This window comes from Nomascus leucogenys, chromosome 17, assembly GCF_006542625.1.
Source record: "Nomascus leucogenys isolate Asia chromosome 17, Asia_NLE_v1, whole genome shotgun sequence".
Classification (NCBI taxonomy): domain Eukaryota; kingdom Metazoa; phylum Chordata; class Mammalia; order Primates; family Hylobatidae; genus Nomascus; species Nomascus leucogenys.
The window spans coordinates 6,391,387-6,412,378 of record NC_044397.1 but is presented as its reverse complement, the minus strand read 5'-3'; the positions used below and the strand labels follow the sequence as shown (position 1 = coordinate 6,412,378).

At 53.0% G+C, this 20,992-nt stretch overlaps 2 protein-coding genes across 8 annotated transcripts in view; one reads left to right on the top strand and one right to left on the bottom strand.

Annotated features, from left to right (window-relative positions):
* The first annotated feature begins 726 nt into the window (after window positions 1–726).
* Window positions 727–16,440, top strand: PEX6 (peroxisomal biogenesis factor 6). 2 transcript variants are annotated; one of them, XM_030795680.1, is made up of 18 exons: window positions 727–1,870; window positions 5,114–5,277; window positions 6,062–6,145; window positions 10,478–10,580; window positions 10,664–10,797; window positions 11,481–11,592; window positions 11,966–12,174; window positions 12,897–13,092; window positions 13,598–13,674; window positions 13,799–13,931; window positions 14,009–14,214; window positions 14,351–14,412; window positions 14,667–14,775; window positions 15,087–15,203; window positions 15,303–15,380; window positions 15,518–15,657; window positions 15,977–16,154; window positions 16,242–16,440. In XM_030795680.1, exons 1-17 carry the CDS (start codon window positions 989–991, stop codon window positions 16,111–16,113), a joined length of 2,943 nt encoding a protein of 980 aa, XP_030651540.1. In that variant the 5' UTR covers window positions 727–988; the 3' UTR covers window positions 16,114–16,154; window positions 16,242–16,440. The 2 variants fall into 2 exon arrangements, with proteins under 2 accessions (XP_030651540.1, XP_030651539.1); XM_030795679.1 differs by having other exon boundaries at window positions 15,977–16,440.
* Window positions 13,413–20,992, bottom strand: part of GNMT (glycine N-methyltransferase) — a 29,331-nt gene continuing 21,751 nt past the window's right edge. For 2 of the 6 annotated variants that reach the window (XM_030795682.1, XM_030795681.1), the window contains exon 3: window positions 18,849–20,092. In XM_030795682.1, the coding sequence (XP_030651542.1) occupies window positions 19,227–20,092 (866 nt within the window). In that variant the 3' untranslated portion in view covers window positions 18,849–19,226. Of the gene's footprint in view, window positions 13,443–14,784; window positions 14,884–16,563; window positions 16,910–16,994; window positions 17,117–17,223; window positions 17,367–17,560; window positions 17,678–18,097; window positions 18,226–18,848; window positions 20,093–20,992 lie in introns of those variants that run through there. The other 4 variants (XR_004026342.1, XR_004026343.1, XM_030795683.1 and 1 more) reach the window with 4 other exon arrangements.

The window sequence follows — 20,992 nt, the reverse complement described above, 5'->3', positions numbered from 1 at the left end:
TGTACTCCAACCTGGGTGACAGAGTAGGACCCTGCCCCCATAAAAAAGGAAATGTGACCTACCACTAGCTGAGTGTCTTGTACAGAACAGTGGAGGTGAAGAGAAGGATGGAATCTAAATAACAGCACAGGCAGGAAGTCGACTGTTGGTGCCGTGCTGACAGAAGCCTTGAACTCCTTTTCTTCTGCCTGCTCTGCTGCCTGCCCCGCTCTAGGATAGAAAGTGAATGGGTTTCCAATCTGCAAGGATTTGCGGGGGTGAAAAAAAAGAAGCTGTTTTGTCTTCAACTTAAGTTTGGTGGGAGTAAAACAAACAGAACAATGAACAGGGCAAGAAGTCCTGGAACATGGGTTTTGTGCCAGATGTGCTGGAACATGTGTGGTAGCACCAAGCACTCCAGGGCTGTATGAATCACATCTAGTAATTCACTCAGCAGCCACTATATACCTATAAGCAAGTGTGAGACAGTTTTCTAATCCTGCTACTCCCTCCTGCAGCCTTTCCTGCAACCCTCAAACCTCAGTGCTCACAGTTCCACAGGGGAAGCTGCAGGAGTTCCGCAGAGGAGCGGACTCCTTCCGAAACATTTCACCTAGAGCTCCCAGCACTGGGCCCAGTCATCCCGAGCATGCTGACTGTTCATTTATCAGTCAACAAACTGTTACGTTCATGCCACGGGGAAAGATAGTTAAGAGGACATTACTTCCGTAGAAGGCAAAGATAAAAACCTTAAGCACAGGTTCAAAGGGCGCATGCGTAAACGCTACGCAACCACAGCGATGAAGGTTACTGCCTATGGAGGCACGACGCAGATCAATCCGAGGCGCAGCTAACCCCCTCAGAGCAAGTTCGCGGCACCCGACGCCCCTCCCCTTCTCCTCCGGCCTCCCCTGACGGAAGCGGAAGCTGCACTCGCGCACGCTAGTCGTCTGGCTCGCTGGCTCCGGAAGCCGTGCTCCTTCACCCTCCTCGTTGGTCTGCTGTCACCATGGCGCTGGCTGTCTTGCGGGTCCTGGAGCCCTTTCCGACCGAGACACCCCCGTTGGCAGTGCTGCTGCCACCCGGAGGCCCGTGGCCGGCGGCGAGGCTGGGCCTGGTGCTGGCCCTGAGGCCTGCAGGGGAGAGCCCGGCAGGGCCGGCCCTGCTGGTGGCAGCCCTGGAGGGCCCGGACGCGGGCACCGAAGAGCAGGGTCCCGGGCCCCCGCAGCTACTGGTTAGCCGCGCGCTGCTGCGGCTCCTGGCACTGGGCTCCGGGGCCTGGGTGCGGGCGCGGCCGGTGCGGCGGCCCCCGGCGCTAGGTTGGGCACTGCTTGGCACCTCGCTGGGGCCTGGGCTCGGACCGCGAGTCGGGCCGCTGCTGGTGAGGCGCGGAGAGACCCTCCCAGTGCCCGGACCGCGGGTGCTGGAGACGCGGCCGGCGTTGCAAGGGCTGCTGGGCCCAGGGACTCGGCTGGCTGTGACTGAGCTCCGCGGGCGGGCCAGACTGTGCCCAGAGTCTGGGGACAGCAGTCGGCCCCCAACCCCGCCCGTGGTGTCCTCCTTTGCGGTTTCTGGCACAGTCCGGCGACTCCAGGGAGTTCTGGGAGGGACTGGAGATTCACTAGGGGTGAGCCGGAGCTGTCTCCGTGGCCTTGGCCTCTTCCAGGGCGAATGGGTGTGGGTGGCCCGGGCCAGAGAGTCATCGAAGACTTCACAGCCGCACTTGGCCAGGGTGCAGGTCCTAGAACCTCGCTGGGACCTCTCTGATAGACTGGGACCCGGCTCTGGGCAGCTGGGAGAGCCCCTCGCTGACGGACTGGCGCTCGTCCCTGCCACTTTGGCTTTTAATCTTGGCTGTGACCCCCTGGAAATGGGAGAGCTCAGAATTCAGGTAGGATAAAGGACTGAGGTCAGGAGTGTTTCCTCTTCCTTATACCCTCTTCTCTGTCTTAGGTAAATTGGAAGATTTAGGACTCATGCTCCATATTATCCCGGACTTTGAACATAATGTTTATAGCCGGGCGCGGTGACTCACGCCTGTAATCCCAGCACTTTGGGAGGCCGAGGCGAGCGGATCACTTGGGGTCGGGAGTTCGAGACCAGCCTGACTAACATGGAGAAACCCCGTCTCTACTAAAAAATGTAAAATTAGCCAGGCATGGTGGCGCATGCCTCTAATCCCAGCTACTTGGGAGGCTGAGGCAGGAGAATCGCTTGAACCTGGGAGGTGGAGGTTGCGGTGAGCCGAGATCGCACCATTGCACTCCAGCCTAGGCAATAAGAGTGAAACTCTGTCTCAAAAAAAAAAAAAAAAAAAAAAGAACCTAGTTTCTTAGCCTCATTTATCTATTTTCTTTTTCTTTCTTTTTTTTTTTTTTTTTTTTTGAGAAAAAAAAAGGCTGGAGTGTGGTGACGCCATCTCAGCTCACTGCAACCTCCGCCTCCCAGGTTCAAGCGATTCTCCTGTCTCAGCCTCCTAAGTAGCCGGGACTACTGGCTCGTGCCACGATGCCCGGCTAATTTTTGTAATTTTTAGTAGAGACAGGGTTTCACCATATTGGTCAGGCTGGTCTTGAACTCCTGACCTCAGGTGATCCACCCAAAGTGTTGGGATTACAGGTGTGAGCCACCGCACCCGGCCTATTGATCCATTTTCTGTAATCAAAATATAAGCCTCCATAATGTAGTGGGTCATACGAAAGGCTTTCATCCACTCAGGTGAAAGGTGAGGTTTGGGTGTGGTGGTGCATGCCTGTAATCCCAGCTACTTGGGAGGGTGAGGCAGGAGAATTGTTTGAACCTGGGAGGTGGAGGTTGCAGTGAGCCCAGATCGCACCACTGCACTCCAGCCTGGACAACAGAGCGAAATTCTGTGTAAAAAAAAAAAAAAAAAAGGTGAGGTTTCAGATGTGTATGTTAATCTACTCAATCTAATTAGTTTATTGAATTGCTACAATGTATTCAGTATTGTGCTTTATAATATGGAGGATAACGTCTCTGTGCTTTTGCTCATGCTTATCTTTGACTTCAAATTGTTTCCTATTATTCTAGCCTCATCTGTTAAAATTCTACCCTCCTTTCCCTCAAGAGCCATCTAAAGATGACACTTTTGTCACAAAGCCTTTCATGATCTCACAGCCACGAATTTAGAACTTCCTCCTATAGCATTTTCTATCTTTTTTATGGCATTTATTTTATTCTATCTTGTTATGATTACATACATAATCTGTCTAATCCCCAATTATATATTGTAAATACCTTGAAGGAAAGGAGTCTTTATTATCTTTGGTGCCTGGTGTTTAATTTTAATATTTTATTAAATACATCCAAGGGAAGTTTTTGGTTTCTGCCTTTACTTCAAGAAGAAAGTTGTAGAACAGATAATAGTTGTTCCATTTCCAGGGGTTACTGAGTAAAGAGGCATCAGTTCACCATAACAGACATAAGAGTGACAAAAAAATAAACCTTCATTGTGTTAAAAAAAAAAAAAAAAAAAAAAAAAAAGAAGGCCAGGCGCAGTGGCTCACGCCTGTAATCCCAGCACTTTGGGAGGCTGAGCCAGGCAGATCACTTGAGGTCAGGAGTTTGAGACCAGCTTGGCCAGCATGGTGAAACCTCATCTCTACTAAAAATACAAAAATCAGCCCAGTATGGTGGTGCATACCAGTAAACCCAACAACTGGGGAGGCTGAAGCAGGAGAATCGCTTGAACCTGGGAGGTGGCAGTTGCAGTGAACCCAGATCACACCACTGCACTCCAGCCTGGGTGACAGAGCAAGACTCTGTCTCAAAAAAAGAAAAAAAATGAAAGTTGTGTTTAGGGGTACAAATACAGTATAGTGTTTAATTAAGGACCTAGATATATGGTTTAGATGGTGCTGTCCAATATGGAAGCCACCAGCCACTTTGTGGCTTTTTAAATTTAAATTAGTTAAAACTAAATAAAGTAAGCCTGGCCAACATGGCGAAACCCCATCTCTATTTTAAAAAATACAAAAATTAAATCCCAGCACTTTGGGAGGCCAAGGCAGGCGGATCACAAGATCAGGAGATTGAGACCATCCTGGCTAACACGGTGAAACCCCATCTCTACTAAAAAAAAAAAAAAAAAAAAAAATTAGCCAGATGTGGTGGCACATGCCTGTCGTCCCAGCTACTCTGGAGGCTGAGGCAGGAGAATCCCTTGAACCTGGGAGGCGGAGCTTGCAGTGAGTCGAGATCGTGCCACTGCACTCCAGCCTGGGTGACAAGCGAGACTCCATCTCAAGAAAAAAAAAAAACCCACAAAAATTAGCCACACGCACGCCTATAGTCCCAGCTACTCAGGAGGCTGAGGCACAAGGAGAATCATTTGAACCCAGGAGGCAGAGGTTGCAATGAGCCGAGACTGTGCCACTGCACTTCATCATGGGCGACGAAGTGAAACTAAGTCTCAAAAACCAAAAACAAAACCTAAATCATGTTTTTTAGTTGCTTTAGCTACATTTCTTTGTTTTTGTTTTGTTTTTATCTTTTTAGCCACATTTCAAGTGCTCAATAGCACATGCAGATATAGACTATTCCATTGTAGAGAGTTCTACTGGGCAATACTAGAGTAGCCAGTTAATACTTTGGGATGTCAGGTAGAGATACATGTGAGATACATGTGAAAGGGAGTGGATGTAGGTTTCCTCTTGAATGGAGGAAAATCTACTGGAGTACTCAAGAGTAGAGCTCATTGAACCAACCAACGACTGAACCAACCCTTTCAGCTTTTCCCGCAGCCTGAATTCAGTTTCCTCACTAATGACCACTTAATGTTAATCCCTGTGGATGCCTGGTGTCACTCATAGGTCTTGTGGGAATAAATGTCTTTACCATTTCACTGGCTCCGGGCCAAGTTGAAGGTGTCACAGAAAGGTTATCTTTACCGAGAAAATTTTTTGGAGCCAGAGTCGGGATAGGTGATGATATTCTCTTCCTGGTACCCATTAGAGGGAGAGGTTTTCAGGTCTGCTACCTCAGGCCCCACCTTCCACAAGCCTTGTGGTTATGGGAAAGACAGGATGGAAATAGACATGTTGGCTGCTGAGAGACAGGTTAGAGCCTGCCCCCTTAGGAGAAGGTTATAACGTGGTGGTTATTTCTCTAATAGAGGTACTTGGAAGGCTCCATCGCCCCTGAAGACAAAGGAAGCTGCTCATTGCTGCCTGGGCCTCCATTTGCCAGAGAGTTACACATTGAAATTGTGTCTTCTCCCCACTATAGCACTAATGGAAATTATGACGGTGTTCTTTACCAGCACTTTAAGATACCCAGGTTAGCTACCTAACCTTTTAAGGAGGATAGCTTCTCACCCTCATCACATTCCTCCTATCCCATGCCTTAGAACCAGGTACCCCCGAGGCCCTGGTTAAAAGAAGCCACATTTGTGGCTGGGCGCTGTGGCTCACGTCTGTAATCCCAGCACTTTGGGAGGCTGAGGTGGGTGGATCATGAGGTCAGGAGATCGAGAGCATCCTGGCTAACACGGTGAAACCCTGTCTCTACTAAAAATACAAAAAAAAAAATTAGCCGAGTGTGGTGGCGGGCGCCTGTAGTCCCAGCTACTTGGGAGGCTGAGGCAGGAGAATGGCGTGAATCTGGAAGGCGGAGCTTGCAGTGAGCCGAGATCGTACCACTGCACTCCAGCCTGGGCGACAGAGCGAGACTCTGTCTCAAAAAAAAAAAAAAAAAAAAAAAAAACACATTTTAGAGAGATTGTGGTAGGCACTTCTTGGTATATCAGGGAGACCGCAGAAGAGAAATCTGAACCATGAGTTTAATTTGGACTTTCCAAACAGAGACACCTGTGATTAAAGAGGGCTCCAAAAGAGCCAGGATCCTGCTCTGCCACTCATCTGTCTCTGATCCCCCTTTCTAGTCTCTCCACCATTTCCCCTAGCTCATCCTAAGACTGACTTGTTCCTTGGAGAACTGCGTGGGATCTCTGGGTGGGCAGTAGACTCAAGAAGAAGTCTGCATGTCGGGGGTGGGCATGTGGTAATGAACACATGCTCATTACTCCCATTGTGACCTGACCAGGGCCACTGCTGTGTTGCAGGGTAGTCCAGGAAGGGGATATTCTATGTGTGCCAACAATTGGGCAAATAGAGATCCTGGAAGGAAGTCCAGAGAAACTGCCCAGGTATGCAGCTGCCTTCTATCCTATAGCTGGGATTTGTAACCTGGGTGCATGAGTTCTACAATCCCCTCCCTGCAAATCATGTGTAATTTGTGCCCAAGAGGATTTCGTTGTTATGTACTTTGTGTGTGTGTGTGTGTGTGTGTGTGTGTGTAACAGGATCTTGTTCTGTTACCCAGGCTAGAGTTTAGTGGTGCAAACACGGCTCACTGCAGCCTCTACCTCCATGGCTCAAGTGATCCTCCCACCTCAGCACTGCCCCTGCCCCAGTAGCTGGGACTACAGGTTCACATCACCACGCCCAGCTATTGGTTTTTGTATTTTTTAGTAGAGATAGGGTTTCGCCATGTTGACCAGGCTGGTCTCGAACTCTTGAGCTCAAGTGATCTGCCTGCCTTGGCCTCCCAAAGTGCTGAGATTACAGGTGTGCACCACTCACCCCCAGCCTGTGTACATTTTTTTGGAGAGAAAATTCACCTGTCCTTCAGTTCCCAAACAAGTGTATGACTGAAGAAAGGTTAAGAACCAGTCAGGCATGGTGGTGCATACTTATAATCCCAGCTACTCGGGAGGCTGGGCAATATAGCTAGACACTGTCTCAAAAAACAAGCAAACTAAAAGAACCACTCCCTGCTGGCTTTGGGAGGTGTTTATCCTCAAACTGACTGGTGGCCCTATGTAAAGCAAAGCACTAAGAAGAGTTTAGGCCAGGTGTGGTGGCTCAAGCCTGTAATCCCAGCACTTTGGGAGGCTGAGGTGGGCAGATCACTTGAGGTCAGGAGTTCAAGACCAGCCTGGCCAATATGGTGAAACGCTGTCTCTACTAAAAATACAAAAATTAGCTGGGTGTGATGGTGGGCGTCTGTAATCCCAGCTACTCAGGAGGCTGAGGTAGGAGAATCACTTGAACCTGGGAGGCAGAGGTTGCAGTGAGCCCAGATTGTGTCACTGCTCTCCAGCCTGGGTAACACAGCAAGACTCCATCTCAAAAAATAAATAAATAGGTAAAATTTAAAAAAAAATTTTTTTAAAGAGTTTAATGGCCTAGACCAAGACGGGATTCCTTCCTTTCCATTCTCAGCCTTGGTGTTGTTTGGACCAAGACTTGGGCCATACCATCCATATCTCAACATAAGGATGTACAGGCTCTGATTTCTGCCTTAACTATGGAGTGTGCACAAGCTACTTCTGAATCCTATCTCTGAAAACGGGAAAGAGGGATTTCTATTTTTTTTTCTTTTTTTTTTTTTGAGACAGAGTCTTGCTCTGTCGCCCAGGCTGGAGTGCAGTGGCGCAATCTCGGCTCACTGCAAGCTCCGCCTCCCGGGTTCATGCCATTCTCCTGCCTCAGCCTCCCAAGTAGCTGGAACTATAGGTGCCCGCCACCACGCCCAGCTAATTTTTTGTATTTTTAGTAGAGACGGGGTTTCACCGTGTTAACCAGGATGGTCTTGATCTCCTGACCTTGTGATCCGCCCGCCTCGTTCTCCCAAAGTGCTGGGATTACAGGCGTGAGCCACCCCCGCCCCCGGCCAGGGATTTCTATTGTTTTTGAGAGGGCTACCCTGTCCTATCAACAGAGAATGAGAAATAGAGCATAACCGAGCCAAGAACCCAAAATAAAGAATCCAGCTTTTCTCCTCCTGTTGACTCTGACCACAGAGGTTCCATGTAAAATGGTGAGGCAAAGAATTGAGACACTGCTTTAGCCTTCTGTGTAGGGAGGAAAATGTATAGCCCTGTATCCCAGCATTCCCTGTATTCTGGACTCATTTCCTGTAGCAATTTACTAGAAGGAGAGCACAGCTGATAGATGCACTAACTCATGCATAAGAGCCTTCATGTCCAAGGTCTGTGGCGTAGCCAGCCTGGGTCCTCTGCCAGGAGAGGGAGTCCTTGTCTGGAGTGCCTAATTCATCCCTGGTCAATATCCAGCGCTTGGTTCTGGCCAGTGCTCAGTACCCCCAATCTCAGGGTGGTGGTGCCCTGTGGAACCCCATTTAGGCTCCATGTCACCTCTTCGAGGTTTTCCAGATTAAGTCCATGAGTCTGGTGGAAAATGCCAGGCTGGCACTTAGCAGTCACTTCCCACCTCTCTCTCCTATCATAAATTTAGCAAACTTCTTTGAGCTAGCTTTCAGTAGGAAAACTACAGAATGCCCACTCTTTGAGCCGGGCACGGTGGCTCAAGCCTGTAATCCCAGCACTTTGGGAGGCCGAGGCGGGCGGATCACGAGGTCAGGAGATCGAGACCACGGTGAAACCCCGTCTCTACTAAAAATACAAAAAAATTAGCCGGGCGTGGTGGCGGGCGCCTGTAGTCCCAGCTACTCGGAGAGGCTGAGGCAGGAGAATGGCGCGAACCCGGGAGGCAGAGCTTGCAGTGAGCCGAGACTGCGCCACTGCACTCCCGCCTGGGCGACAGAGCGAGACTCCATCTCAAAAAAAAAAAAAAGAATGCCCACTCTTTGTACTCTCAAAGGAAAATAGGCACTAGAACCTCATGAGACAGGCTGGCAAGCCAGTTCTGTTCCTGAACTTCTATTGTCTCGACTCCGTAGAACCCTGCTTTCCTCCTGAGTGCTGAGCACATAGTTCTTTTCCCCCCAAGGAAAGCAGGGTTGGAGTGAGTGGCCCAGTGGGTCCAAGGACAGATACAGATGAGGGTTTTAAGCTGCACTGGGCTTGAGAAGGGAAGCCCTGCAGAAGTTCCTATGAGCCCTGGAAAGGAATTCCACTGTTGGTATAATCTCTTCATCCTGTCCCTGGTGCTCCACTTCCCCAAACCAGGCTGCATGGGAGCCAGCTCCACTATCACCTATCTGGCTGGCTGGAGCACAGCTCAGTGTTCCTTAGCAGTGTCCATATAGGTTCCAGAGCTCTGGCCTTTCTATTCACTGAGGTGGTCCAACCACCCTCCACTGAAGAAGGTGGTCTCTCCCTACGCCACAGTGCTGTCCCCCATCTCATTCCTATGCAGGGCTTCCATGGTGAGTCATACACACCATGACTCAGCTGTTGAGCTTGATCGAGATCCTAGGTTAGAGGCTCACTGTCACCTATTTATAATTAATTATAGGCAGATTCAGGCTTCCTGATGTTCTAGGTTTACTGTAGTACTTAGAAGAGTTTCATAATACTAACCTGGTATGCTTTTCCCTCCACCTTGCTGCACTCTCACACCCCTTTGCTACTAGAGAGAGCAGCTTTGAGACTGTGGGGCAGTGTGAGCAGAGGAATTTGCAGCCTGATTGGACCATAAAGAGGACTAGGTTATAGCCTGGCTCCGTCATTGCCTTGCCTGAGGATTAAAGAGGGAAGTAGTTCATGATTTCTTTATCTGGAAAATTGGGTTAGTAGCTGTTCCTGCTACCCATCCTCTCTTCCCCGTTAGTAGGTTGAATAACCCTAACTCACTATGACACTCGCCAACTACTGCGCAGCCCTGGTTATGCATCAGAATTGCTGGGGAAGCTTTCAAAAAATACAGGTGCCTAAGCCCCACCCCAGATCTATTGGAGCAGAATCAGGGTGAGGCTGGAGCCTGTGCTTTTTTTCCTTCACAAAGGAAGGAGAAAGGTTAATTTTAAAAACAGATAAAATTCACACACCATAAAACCATACTTTTAAAGTATACAATTCAATTTTTTTATTCATAAGGTTGTACAACCAACATCACTGTTTAATTCCAGAACATTTTCAACATCTCAAAAAGAAACTCTGCACCCATTAGCAGTCATTCCCTGTAGCTTCCCTGCTAGCCAACGGCAACTGCTGATCTACTGAATGGAATCATATAATATGTGAGAAATGTTTAGTTTTTAAAGTTACACAGATAATTCTAATGTGCAGCCAGAATACAGAACCATTATTCATCAGATGGCATTATTAAGGACTCCGCCTGCAATGAGATTTTGTGGATTATTGAGTAAGAGCCAAGGAACCCTTCCCCCTGGGGTTTTTGGGGCCTGGATGGCTGTGTATTTGAGGGGGAGACTGAAGCCAGTAGAAGTAATCAGATGATCCATTGCTTAGTGCAGCAGTGGCTTCTCCCATTGGTGTGGGTGGGTAGGCCACATGCCTGGAGAAACACATCCCCTCAGAGCTCTCATGGCTGTCATGGGGGATGCAGAGGGACAGGCATAGCTCTTGCCCTCAAGGTGTATATGGTCTGTCAGGAAGATGAGAAAGCCCATCTGCATTCCTTTTCCCCACCATGACTCGGGACACACACTTGTGGTGCTCTTGTTTGTCCTCTGTGATTGAGAAACTTTGTCCTTGAGGAGGGGGTTTTTGGACTCTGGATCTGGGGTTCATTGGGCCTTTTTCCTGCAGGTGGCGGGAAATGTTTTTTAAAGTGAAGAAAACAGTTGGGGAAGCTCCAGATGGGCCAGCCAGCGCCTACTTGGCCGACACCACCCATACCTCCTTGTACATGGTGAGGCCCCAAGGATGGGTGTAGACCAGCGCAGGGGGTAGAAACGATTTTTAGAAACGAAAGCTTTTTCCTACCTTTCACAGGTGGGTTCCACCTTGAGCCCTGTTCCATGGCTCCATTCAGAGGAATCCACTCTCTGGAGCAGTTTGTCTCCTCCAGGCCTGGAGGCCTTGGTGTCTGAACTCTGTGCTGTCCTGAAGCCTCGCCTCCAGCCAGGGTGAGTGAGGTCATCACCCCAGGTGTGAGAAAAGCCTGCTCAGAACATCCCTGGAGGAGCAGCAGCCAGATGGGTAGTTCCTAATGAACTGGCCAGAGTGGGACTGGGAGGACCTTCCTCAAACCAGTTATGTCCTACACCAGGCCACCAGCCCACTCCTTTCTGTAAGCCAATTCCCAGGCTCCTTTCCTGGGATAACCTCTGTCCTCCAGGGTTGGTGCTGGAGGAAGAATCTCCAGCAGGGGCATCTGTTTCTGAGACTGCCCTTCCCCTTGGGGAGCTCATTGGCCATCCTGTGCTTTACTGCCCTGGCCCTGAAGGACACAACTCCTCATACCAGTGGCCCAGGTGTGGACGCAGATCCCCACCTCAATGCCACCGCAATGTCTCTCAATACTGTTCAGACCAGTCATAACAGTTGAGGTGTTACTGGCAGCACAGCAATGTCAAAGGGAATTAATTAGTCTTTGGCTGTTGGATATGCCGGATGCCCCGGCCAGAGCACCACAAGTGGCGCGGGAGACACAGCCTCACTACATGGGGACAGCCCTGGCCTGGGGTCGGGGAGGCTCAAGGAGAGAAAAACAGGGTATCTGCTTTCTAGATCCAAGGGACCCTGTGTTACTGGGGACTCTAAGGTTTGGGCAAAATGAAGGAGACGAATGTCTGTTCTCTGGTTGCAGGGGTGCCCTGCTGACAGGAACTAGCAGTGTCCTTCTACGGGGCCCCCCAGGCTGTGGGAAGACCACAGTAGTTGCTGCTGCCTGTAGTCACCTTGGGCTCCACTTACTGAAGGTGAGGCTCTGGAGAGTAGAACCCCAGCTACTTCCCCTCCCCAGCTCATGTTCTCCCTCTCTGCTGCTTCCTCTCCCCTCCCTCCTCTGCCTACTCACAGGCCCTAACACTTCAGCCCAGTGGGTCAGGCATATTCCCATGATGCTCAGCTATGGAGAGGTACTTTCAAGGAGGAGGGAGTTGCAAGATACTGGTGGACAGTCCAGGGAATGGGATAGGGTAAAAAAGAGGTAGGACTTGGCCAGGGTACCTTCCCCATCCCTGCCCTCCAGAGAAAAAGATGGCCCACATCTTCCAACTCCTCCTCCCCTGATTCTCCTGCCCTTGTCATGCTTGCCCCTTGCTCACAGACCCATTGGGATCCCCTCCCCAGGTGCCTTGCTCCAGCCTCTGCGCAGACAGTAGTGGGGCTGTGGAGACAAAACTGCAGGCCATCTTCTCCCGGGCCCGCCGTTGCCGGCCTGCAGTCCTGTTGCTCACAGCTGTGGACCTTCTGGGCCGGGGCCGTGATGGGCTGGGTGAAGATGCCCGTGTGGTGGCTGTGCTGCGTCACCTCCTCCTCGATGAGGACCCCCTCAACAGGTACTTACACAGAGCTGGGCCTGTCAAAGCGTGGGGGGGCCAGCTGGGCGCAGTGGCTCACACTTGTAATTCCAGCACTTTGGGAGGCCGAGGCAGGTGGATCACCTGAGGTCAGGAGTTCAAGACCAGTCTGGCCAACATGGTGAATCCCTGTCTCTACTAAAAATACAAAAATTAGCTGGGTGTGGTGGCGGGCGCCTGTAATCCAAGCTACTTGGGAGGCTGAGGCAGGAGAATCGCTTGAGCCCAAGAGGCGGAGGTTGCAGTGAGCCAAAATCGCACCATTGCACTCCAGCCTGGGCGACAAGAGCAAGACTCAGTCCTAAAAAAAAAAAAAAAAGCAGGTGCGGGGGGCCAGCCCTCCTACTTTTCAGCCTTTCAGTCCTCCCTTCTCTCACCCCTCAGTGGCTTCTCAGTCATCTCCCATCCATTTGGCTGCCCTCTAGACAGCCCTGAGCTCAGTGTCTTAGAGGGATCCAGAGGGAGGAGTCTGTGGTCTAGCATTTCTTGGGGAACACTCAGTTAAAGAAAAAGCCTCCGCCCTCAATGTGATGGGGGAAACACAGTTCCCCCATCTAGGAGCTGGGGTAGGTGCTCATCTCCCTACCCCATCTTCGCACCCACCTCACTTCCCTGCCCTTCTGTGGTGACTTTGGGACAAGGCAGTGCACAAGAGCTGCCAGCCACATTCTCACCCTCAGTGCCCACTCCTCTGTCTACAGCTGCCCTCCCCTCATGGTTGTGGCCACCACAAGCCAGGCCCAGGACCTGCCTGCTGATGTGCAGACAGCATTTCCTCATGAGCTCGAGGTGCCTGCTCTGTCAGAGGGGCAGCGGCTCAGGATCCTGCGGGCCCTCACTGCCCACCTTCCCCTGGGCCAGGAGGTGAACTTGGCACAGCTAGCACGGCGGTGTGCAGTGAGTATCAAGGGAGAGTACTGGCCCTCCCTAGGAGCTCCCTGGCTTTTGTTAGAAGAACTCAGTCCTGTTGCCTTGTGAGTGAGAGTAGAAAACCCAGCCCGGGCGCCGTGGCTCACGCCTGTGATCCCAGCACTTTGGGAGGCCGAGGTGGGCGGATCACCTAAGGTCGGGAGTTTGAGACCAGCCTGGCCAACATGGAGAAACCCTGTGTCTACTAAAAATACAAAATTAGCCAGGTGTGGTGGCGCATGCCTGTAATCCCAGCTACTCGGGAGGCTGAGGTGGGATAATCGCTTGAACCCGGGTGGAGGTTGCGGTGAGCCAGGATCACGCCATTGCACTCCAGCCTGAGCAACAAGAGCAAACAAAACTCCGTCTCAAAAAAAAAAAACAAAAAAAACCTAAGGCATCAACCGAGGGTCTCTGCTTCAGCTGGGGGACGGTCCCTGAAGGTTCCTGCCTACTGTGCCCTGCTCATGTGTCCTTTCCTGTGGTTCCCTAGGGCTTTGTGGTAGGGGATCTCTATGCCCTTCTGACCCACAGCAGCCGGGCAGCCTGCACCAGGATCAAGAACTCAGGGTAAGAGGACTTGGGCACAGGAAAGGCGGAAAGAGGAAATGGATGTAGATGGGTGGGTGGTGAGGAAGGGAGAAGGGAATGGGAGGCTGATGGGGAGGAGGCCTCCCTGTGTTCCTCTTTGCAGTTTGGCAGGTGGCTTGACTGAGGAGGATGAGGGGGAGCTGTGTGCTGCCGGCTTTCCTCTCCTGGCTGAGGACTTTGGGCAGGCACTGGAGCAACTGCAGACAGCTCACTCCCAGGCTGTCGGAGCCCCCAAGGTGGAGACCAAGTCCTTGGAGGTGGGACAGGAGCCCCTCCAAGAGCATATCCCAACCATGCACTTTCCATCTCCTAGATCCCCTCAGTGTCCTGGCATGATGTGGGTGGGCTGCAGGAGGTGAAGAAGGAGATCCTGGAGACCATTCAGCTCCCCCTGGAGCACCCTGAGCTACTGAGCCTGGGCCTGAGACGCTCAGGCCTTCTGCTTCATGGGCCCCCTGGCACCGGCAAGACCCTTCTGGCCAAGGCAGTAGCCACTGAGTGCAGCCTTACCTTCCTCAGGTGGCCAGGGGGCCTGGAAGGGATGGCGGGTGGATCAGGGGCTGCAGCAGGCTGGGGAGCAGGAGGGGCTGCCCAAGAGGTCAATTGTGTGTATGTGCATCTGACGGGTCTCACCTTCTCACATCCTCCCACTCAGCGTGAAGGGGCCAGAGCTCATTAACATGTATGTGGGCCAAAGTGAGGAGAATGTGCGGGAAGGTGAGTGAGCAGGGAGGGGCAGGGCGTCCCATGCTTCCCAAACCCTGATGGCCCCCAAGCCACCCCCTACTCCCAGGCTACTCATGGTCATTCCTAATCCTTCTTTCTACAAGTCAGGTTCCTGCCCAGCTGGGTCTAGTACCTGGGGTGCCAGTGCTGTATTGTCAGACCCCAGTTTCCCTCCCTGCTCTCGCCTAACTTCAACCCCCAACAAGCTGAGCTTTGCCCTCCTGTGGGCCCCTCTCTCTCTTCAGTGTTTGCCAGGGCCAGGGCTGCAGCTCCATGCATTATCTTCTTTGATGAACTGGACTCTTTGGCCCCAAGCCGGGGGCGAAGTGGAGATTCTGGAGGAGTGATGGACAGGTAGGGGTCTGAGTGGAATGGAAGCTGAGGGGTCCAGGGTGGGAAGGAAATGAGAAAGCTCACAGCAGTCTTCAGAGTCCAGAGATAGAAGTTCCTGCTGTTTCCATTCTGAGATAATATAATGGAAGCTGAAAGGGGCCATGAAATTGGGCAGGGGCCACTGAAGAGAATGGGGGCCTACCTGGTGGGGCACACTGGGCACAGCTGGGTAGAGGGCCCTGTTGAGACTGCCTATAAGGAGAGGTACCACAGGCAGGGGCAGAGTCTAAGGGGGACACTAAGGACTCTTGCCCTTGCTCCCTTCTCTCCAGGGTGGTGTCTCAGCTCCTTGCCGAGCTAGATGGGCTGCATAGCACTCAGGATGTGTTTGTGATCGGAGCCACCAACAGACCAGATCTCCTGGACCCTGCCCTTCTGCGGCCTGGCAGGTGGGCCCCTTGTACTGCTCATCTCCACCCTCATTCTGTGCCTCCTTCACCCCTCATGGCTGAGTTCCCTGAAACTTATACCTGCCTATCTCCCTAAAGATTTGACAAGCTGGTGTTTGTGGGGGCAAACGAGGACCGGGCCTCCCAGCTACGTGTTCTAAGTGCCATCACACGCAAGTATGCTCAGGAAGACTGCGAAGGGCTTGGGCCTTGGGATGCTTAGGGGATGCGTGCAACATGCAGGATGAGCTGGTCAGCACTGGCTTTCGAGGGAGGAGGTGATGCCAACTGTTTCTTCCCATATCCCACAACAGATTCAAGCTAGAGCCATCTGTGAGCCTGGTAAACGTGCTAGATTGCTGCCCTCCCCAGCTGACGGGCGCGGACCTCTACTCTCTCTGCTCTGATGCCATGACAGCTGCCCTCAAACGCAGGGTTCATGACCTGGAGGAAGGTGAGCCACTTGCCGGCCTGAGAGGTCAACCAAAAAGCTAGTGGGGAGCTGGGTGCACCTGAGTCCCAGCTACTTGAGAGGCTGAGGTGGGAGGATCACTTGAGCCCAGCAGGTTCAGGCCAGCCTGGGCAACACAGAGAGACCCCAACTCTAAAAAAAATGTTTAAGGGAAAAAAAAAAAATAGTGGGAGACAAACCTAGTCCTGGATTCCAGAGGGAAGATCATTGACATCTAGGAGACCCTGAGCGGGAAGGCACCTTCCCAGGGCTCTCCCCTGCCTGGGCACAGACCACAGCCTCCCCACCTTGTCATCCCCAGGGCTGGAGCCAGGGAGCTCAGCACTGATGCTCACCATGGAGGATTTGCTGCAGGCTGCCGCCCGGCTGCAACCCTCAGTCAGTGAGCAGGAGCTACTCCGGTACAAGCGCATCCAGCGCAAGTTTGCTGCCTGCTAGGAGCCCCCCAGGGTCTGGGACCCCGCTCAGCATGGCGGCAGGTACCTCCATAGCCCACAGAGACATCTGGGAGGGAAGGGCTCCTCCTCAGGCTGCTGCCAACCCACCTGGAGGCCACCTCCCTCCAGGAGATCCCGGGGTGCAAAGTGGCATTGAGACAGCAGCAACAGCTCAAGAGACATCTCCTGCCTACTTGCCCCTCCTTCCAGGCCGGCTCTAAGAGAAAGGCCTGTCTGCTCAGGAGGAGGGCCAGGGCCTTGGGTTCTGGGGATTGGGCCCTGAGAGGGCTAGTTCTGTGGCTGAAAATAAAGTGTGTCCCACCCCCTACTGGTGTTGTGGCATGAAAGGTTGGAGTGAGAGAGAGCAGGGTTGTGGAAAGAGTAAGCCCTGGGAGAGGGTGGGGTAGTGGGCATCATGGGAGCCTGATCCTTCTGACATAAACACTAGGCATGCAGGAACTGAAAAAGACTATATTGTTTACCCTTCCATCTGTGGAACCCACATCCCTGCATCCCAGCTGTCGTCTGCTCTAGAGGTTGGCCCTGGTGTGGGGCTGCTGGTCCCCATCTTCCAGACACAGCCTAGCAGTGCCTGGGTGGAGGCTTGTGGGAGCTGAGGCCACACTCAGTCTGTCCTCTTGAGCACATGGATGAAGTAGCAGGGAACGTAGGCTTGGCCTGGCTTGTAAGGCTTGAAGTCACCCAGGACGCTGTGCTGGCACTTGCCCCCGAAGGCTGCTTGGAGCAACTTCGTGAAAGATGCCAGACAGTGTGGATAGTAGGAGAGCCGGAACTTACTGTAACAGAGCCCCCAGCAACCATGAGGACTGGTGACCTCAGCACCCCCAACTACCACCTCACCCCCACTGAGCCAAGTGGTACCTCAAGCCAGGAGAGCCATCCTGGCCAGCCCCCGGCACCTGCACTGTATAGTCCAGGGTCACCATGTGGGCCTTGTTGTTCACTGTCAGCACTGATGTTGTGACATCCTTGGTCAAGTCACTCTGTAGGTGGTGGGGCAGCCTTCATTAGCCTCTGTAACCCACCTTGGGGCCACTGGACCCTCCCTCCACCCCACCCCCACCCCCACCCCCACCCCAGAGGGCCCCACCTTATAGTAGATGTTCTTCCCTGGGGGTGCACAGCCTGTGCTGAGGATGTGGTCGTAGTTGCGATGATCAATGACCAGCAGGCCCCCTGCCCGCACCATGCTCGCTATGTTTTTCAGCGCCAGCCGGTGCTCACTCTGGTCCCCTGAGCTCCAGGCAGGGGCAGAAAGGCTCCATCTGCTCAGGGCCCCCAGCACCAGTCTCCCTCCCATCTCTCCCCTCCTCAGGGGTGCCAGAGCCAAGGCAGAGAGTCTGCTTTGGCAGGAGAGCAGGTGCCCAGAAGTCTGTGGAAGGGGGCCTCAAGGCGGAGGCCATGCCCAAAGCCACACTCTCTCTCACCTTTGCAGTCTGGCAAGTGAGCGAAACTGTTTCCAAGGCAGATGACAGCATCAAAGCCACCCTCTGCTGACTGGGGCACATCTTTGTCCAGAGTCATCCAGTTGGCTTCTTCGATGACTGGGGGTCAGGAAGGGAAAGAGGAATCAGGGAGGCACGATGGTACCCGTAGCAGCCACCTCCACCAAGTGCAGTCCTGCCTGGGTTTCTTCTTAAGACACACAAGCTCCCTGTTCAGTTAGGGGGAGGAGAAAAGGGATCAAGGGAGAAGGAACCCTGGTTGGGAAGGAGGGCTCTGTGCTTATGGGTTTTTCTTTGAGGGGAGGGACCAGATGCCACAAACACAGTTAAAACCAGCTCTTGACACCCGGTGTCTCATTCTGGAGCTTAAGACTTGCTTTTCAGAGAAATGACAGTAATTTTTCTGTCTCCCCGAGGAAAACACAACACTCCACCCCCGCCCCCACTTAAAGGAGCCCCAGGCAGAATGAACAGTGTTCCTGGTGACTGGGCTGGGGGTACCTGGCTAGACCTGCATACCCCACTTGTCGAAGGCGGGCTCGTGCCGCCGGTTCCAGCGCTCCTTAAGCGCATACTTCAGCATCTTGTCACTGGCATCCACACTCGTCACACTGAAGCCCTCTTCCACCAGCATAATAGAGTCCACCCTGAGTAGGGCCAGCGAGGAGAGGCAGAGACAGGCAGTCAGGGGAGCCTGGGAGGGCCAGAAGGAGACCCTGCACCGGACACTTTTGTGTCCACTTCTCAGAGTCCATTCCTTTGCCTCCTCTCCCCAGGCCCTCTCCACTGACCTCACAAAGCTGTTTCCTATCACCACAAGGCAACTTTTTTTTTTAAAGCACCTCTTCAGATCCAGGCACTCTACAAATATGCATTAATTCTCATGGCAATCCTGAGAGGTAAATAGTGTCATTCCCATTTGAGAGACAGACAAGCTGAGGCTCCTCGAAGTTAAAATACGTGTACACAAAAGGCAGTAGAACATGGTGGTTTAGAGCACAGGACAAGTCCAGGCGCAGTGGCTCACGCCTGTAATCCCAGCACTTTGGGAGGCCGAGGAGGGCGGATCACGAGGTCAGGAGATCAAGACCATCCTAGCTAACACGGCGAAACCCCGTCTCTACTAAAAATACAAAAAATTAGCCGGGCATGGTGGCAGGCGCCTGTAGTTAGTCCCAGCTACTCGGAGAGGCTGAGGCAAGAGAATGGCGTGAACTCAGGAGGCGGAGCTTGCAGTGAGCCGAGATCGAGCCACTGCACTCCAGCCTGGGCGACAGAGCACGACTCCGTCTCAAAAAAAAAAAAAGAAAGAAAGAAAAATAGAGCACAGAACAGATCTTAACCAACCCGGGCCCCGGGCCTGTTAGCTCCTTTTCACTGGATGATGAGGGACTTTTACTTTGCTGAGGCCTTACTTCCCCAGTAGTAAATGAGAGAATATCACTGCTTAACTTCATGGGGCTTTGTGACGGTTTGAAAAACTGATTTATCAAAAGCTCCTAGCACTGGGCTTGGCAGATGCGAATGTTGAGCAATGTTAACTGTTAACACTGCCCAAGGCCATCACAGGAGGAATATTTGCAGTCTGTGGCTCTGGCTCCAAAGCCTCAGGAACGCTCACTTTTTCTGCCCACACCCTCACTCACACTCAGTCTCCCTTCTCCGGGGCCTCTCCCTGCGCACCGCTACCCGGACCCCTGGCCTCAAGGGGCACTCGCAGTGCCTGTTCTGCCGGGCAGGTACCTGCTCCTGGCCCTTGTGTCCCACCCGTTCCAGGCTGGCAAAGGCCGCCCTGACGTGCCCGGCCCTGTGGTTCTGCGGCCGCGCGGTACAGGCTGAGCCAGACCCCGATCTCATGCAACGCCCCCGGCCCCGGCCTGGGCTCACCCGGTGCCACAGGCCACGTCGAGCACCCGCTGGCAGCCGTGCTGGCGCAGCAGCGCGAGCAGCCATGCCTTGTATTCGGCGGTGCGGCTGCGGGTGTCCCCGATGTACAGCTGCCACACGCGCGCCGCCTCCCCGTCCGCATACTGGTCCGGGAGCCCTTCGGCTGCCACCCCCAGGGAGCGGGTCCGGTACACGCTGTCCACCATCCTGCGCAGCGCCTGGCTCCGCAGCCACCCGCTCCGCACTTAAAGCACAAGCACTGCTGGCAGCCGACGGCCCCACCTGGCCAATGGCAGGTGAGCGCGCGGACACGCCCCTGCTGGGCTTTGGGCGTGTCCAGCTGCGGGGAGGGCTTTGGAGTCTGTCCAGCTGCGGGGAGGGCGCTGCCTCCCAATCCTGGGCTAGGTCCTTTTAGCCAGCCTGCGGACCCAGCCCTCTGAGCAATCCCACGGCGGGAGGGGACCCTCGGAGCCCTCTGCCCACTTAACCTGGGTCTCGAGGAGAAGGCGAGAGGGGCCAGGAGAGGCGGGAGCAATGAGATTGCCACTCCATCCCCTGAGATCCACAGAGCTGAGCGCCAGGCGGGCAGGACTGGACCGTTCCCAGCGAAGGCAGGCATCAGCATATCTAAACAAAGAATGTGCAGCCGAAGTGTGTAGGTCTAGTCAGCCGGTGCAGGGAAGACGGGGAGTCTCTGGAGGTAAAGCTGGTCTGTCCACCGAAGCCCAGGGGCGGAGCCAGGCTGGAAGAATGCTCCCCGCCCACCTGGAGGCCGATGTGCCTCTGTCGTGTAGGTGACCATCAGGCTTTTCCCTGAGCCTCCTAAGGTGTAAGTTGGGCCTTGCTTCCAATTTCTGGACCACTGAGAACCCTTCTAAAGACCCTCTCCTGGCCAGGCGCGGTGGCTCACGCCTGTAATCTCACCCTTTGGGAGGCCAAGGCCGGTGGATCACCTGAGGTCCAGAGTTCGAGCCCATCCTGGGTAACGCGGTGAAACCTGGCTAACACGTCTCTACTAAAAATACAGAAAAATTAGCCGGGCCATGGTGACACCCGCCTGTAGTCCTAGCTACTCGGGAGGCTGAGCCAGGAGAATCGCTTGAACCCGGGAAGGTGGAAGTTGCAGTGAGCCGAGCGCACCACTGTACTCCAGCCTGGGCAACACAGCAAGACTCCGTCTCAAAAAACAAAAAACAAAAAAAATCCCTCTGCTTTCACTGGAGGCAGGAAAATAGGGTCTAGAGACAGGGAAGATAAGGCCAATTCACACTTCAGTTATAATGGGAAATATCCTCTCCATAGGGCGTATGCCTGCCATTAATAACTTTGTAACTGTAACTTTACTTCATCCTCTTCATTTACATAGGGCGTACCACAAGTAGAGGGTATTTAAACTCACAAAAACTCTGTAACAGGGCGTTTGAGCCCCTATGCTCATACTCACTCCCACACTGTGGAGTGTACTTTCATTTTCAATAAAATCCTTCATTCCTTTCTTGCTTTGTGCATTTTGTCCAATTGTTTGTT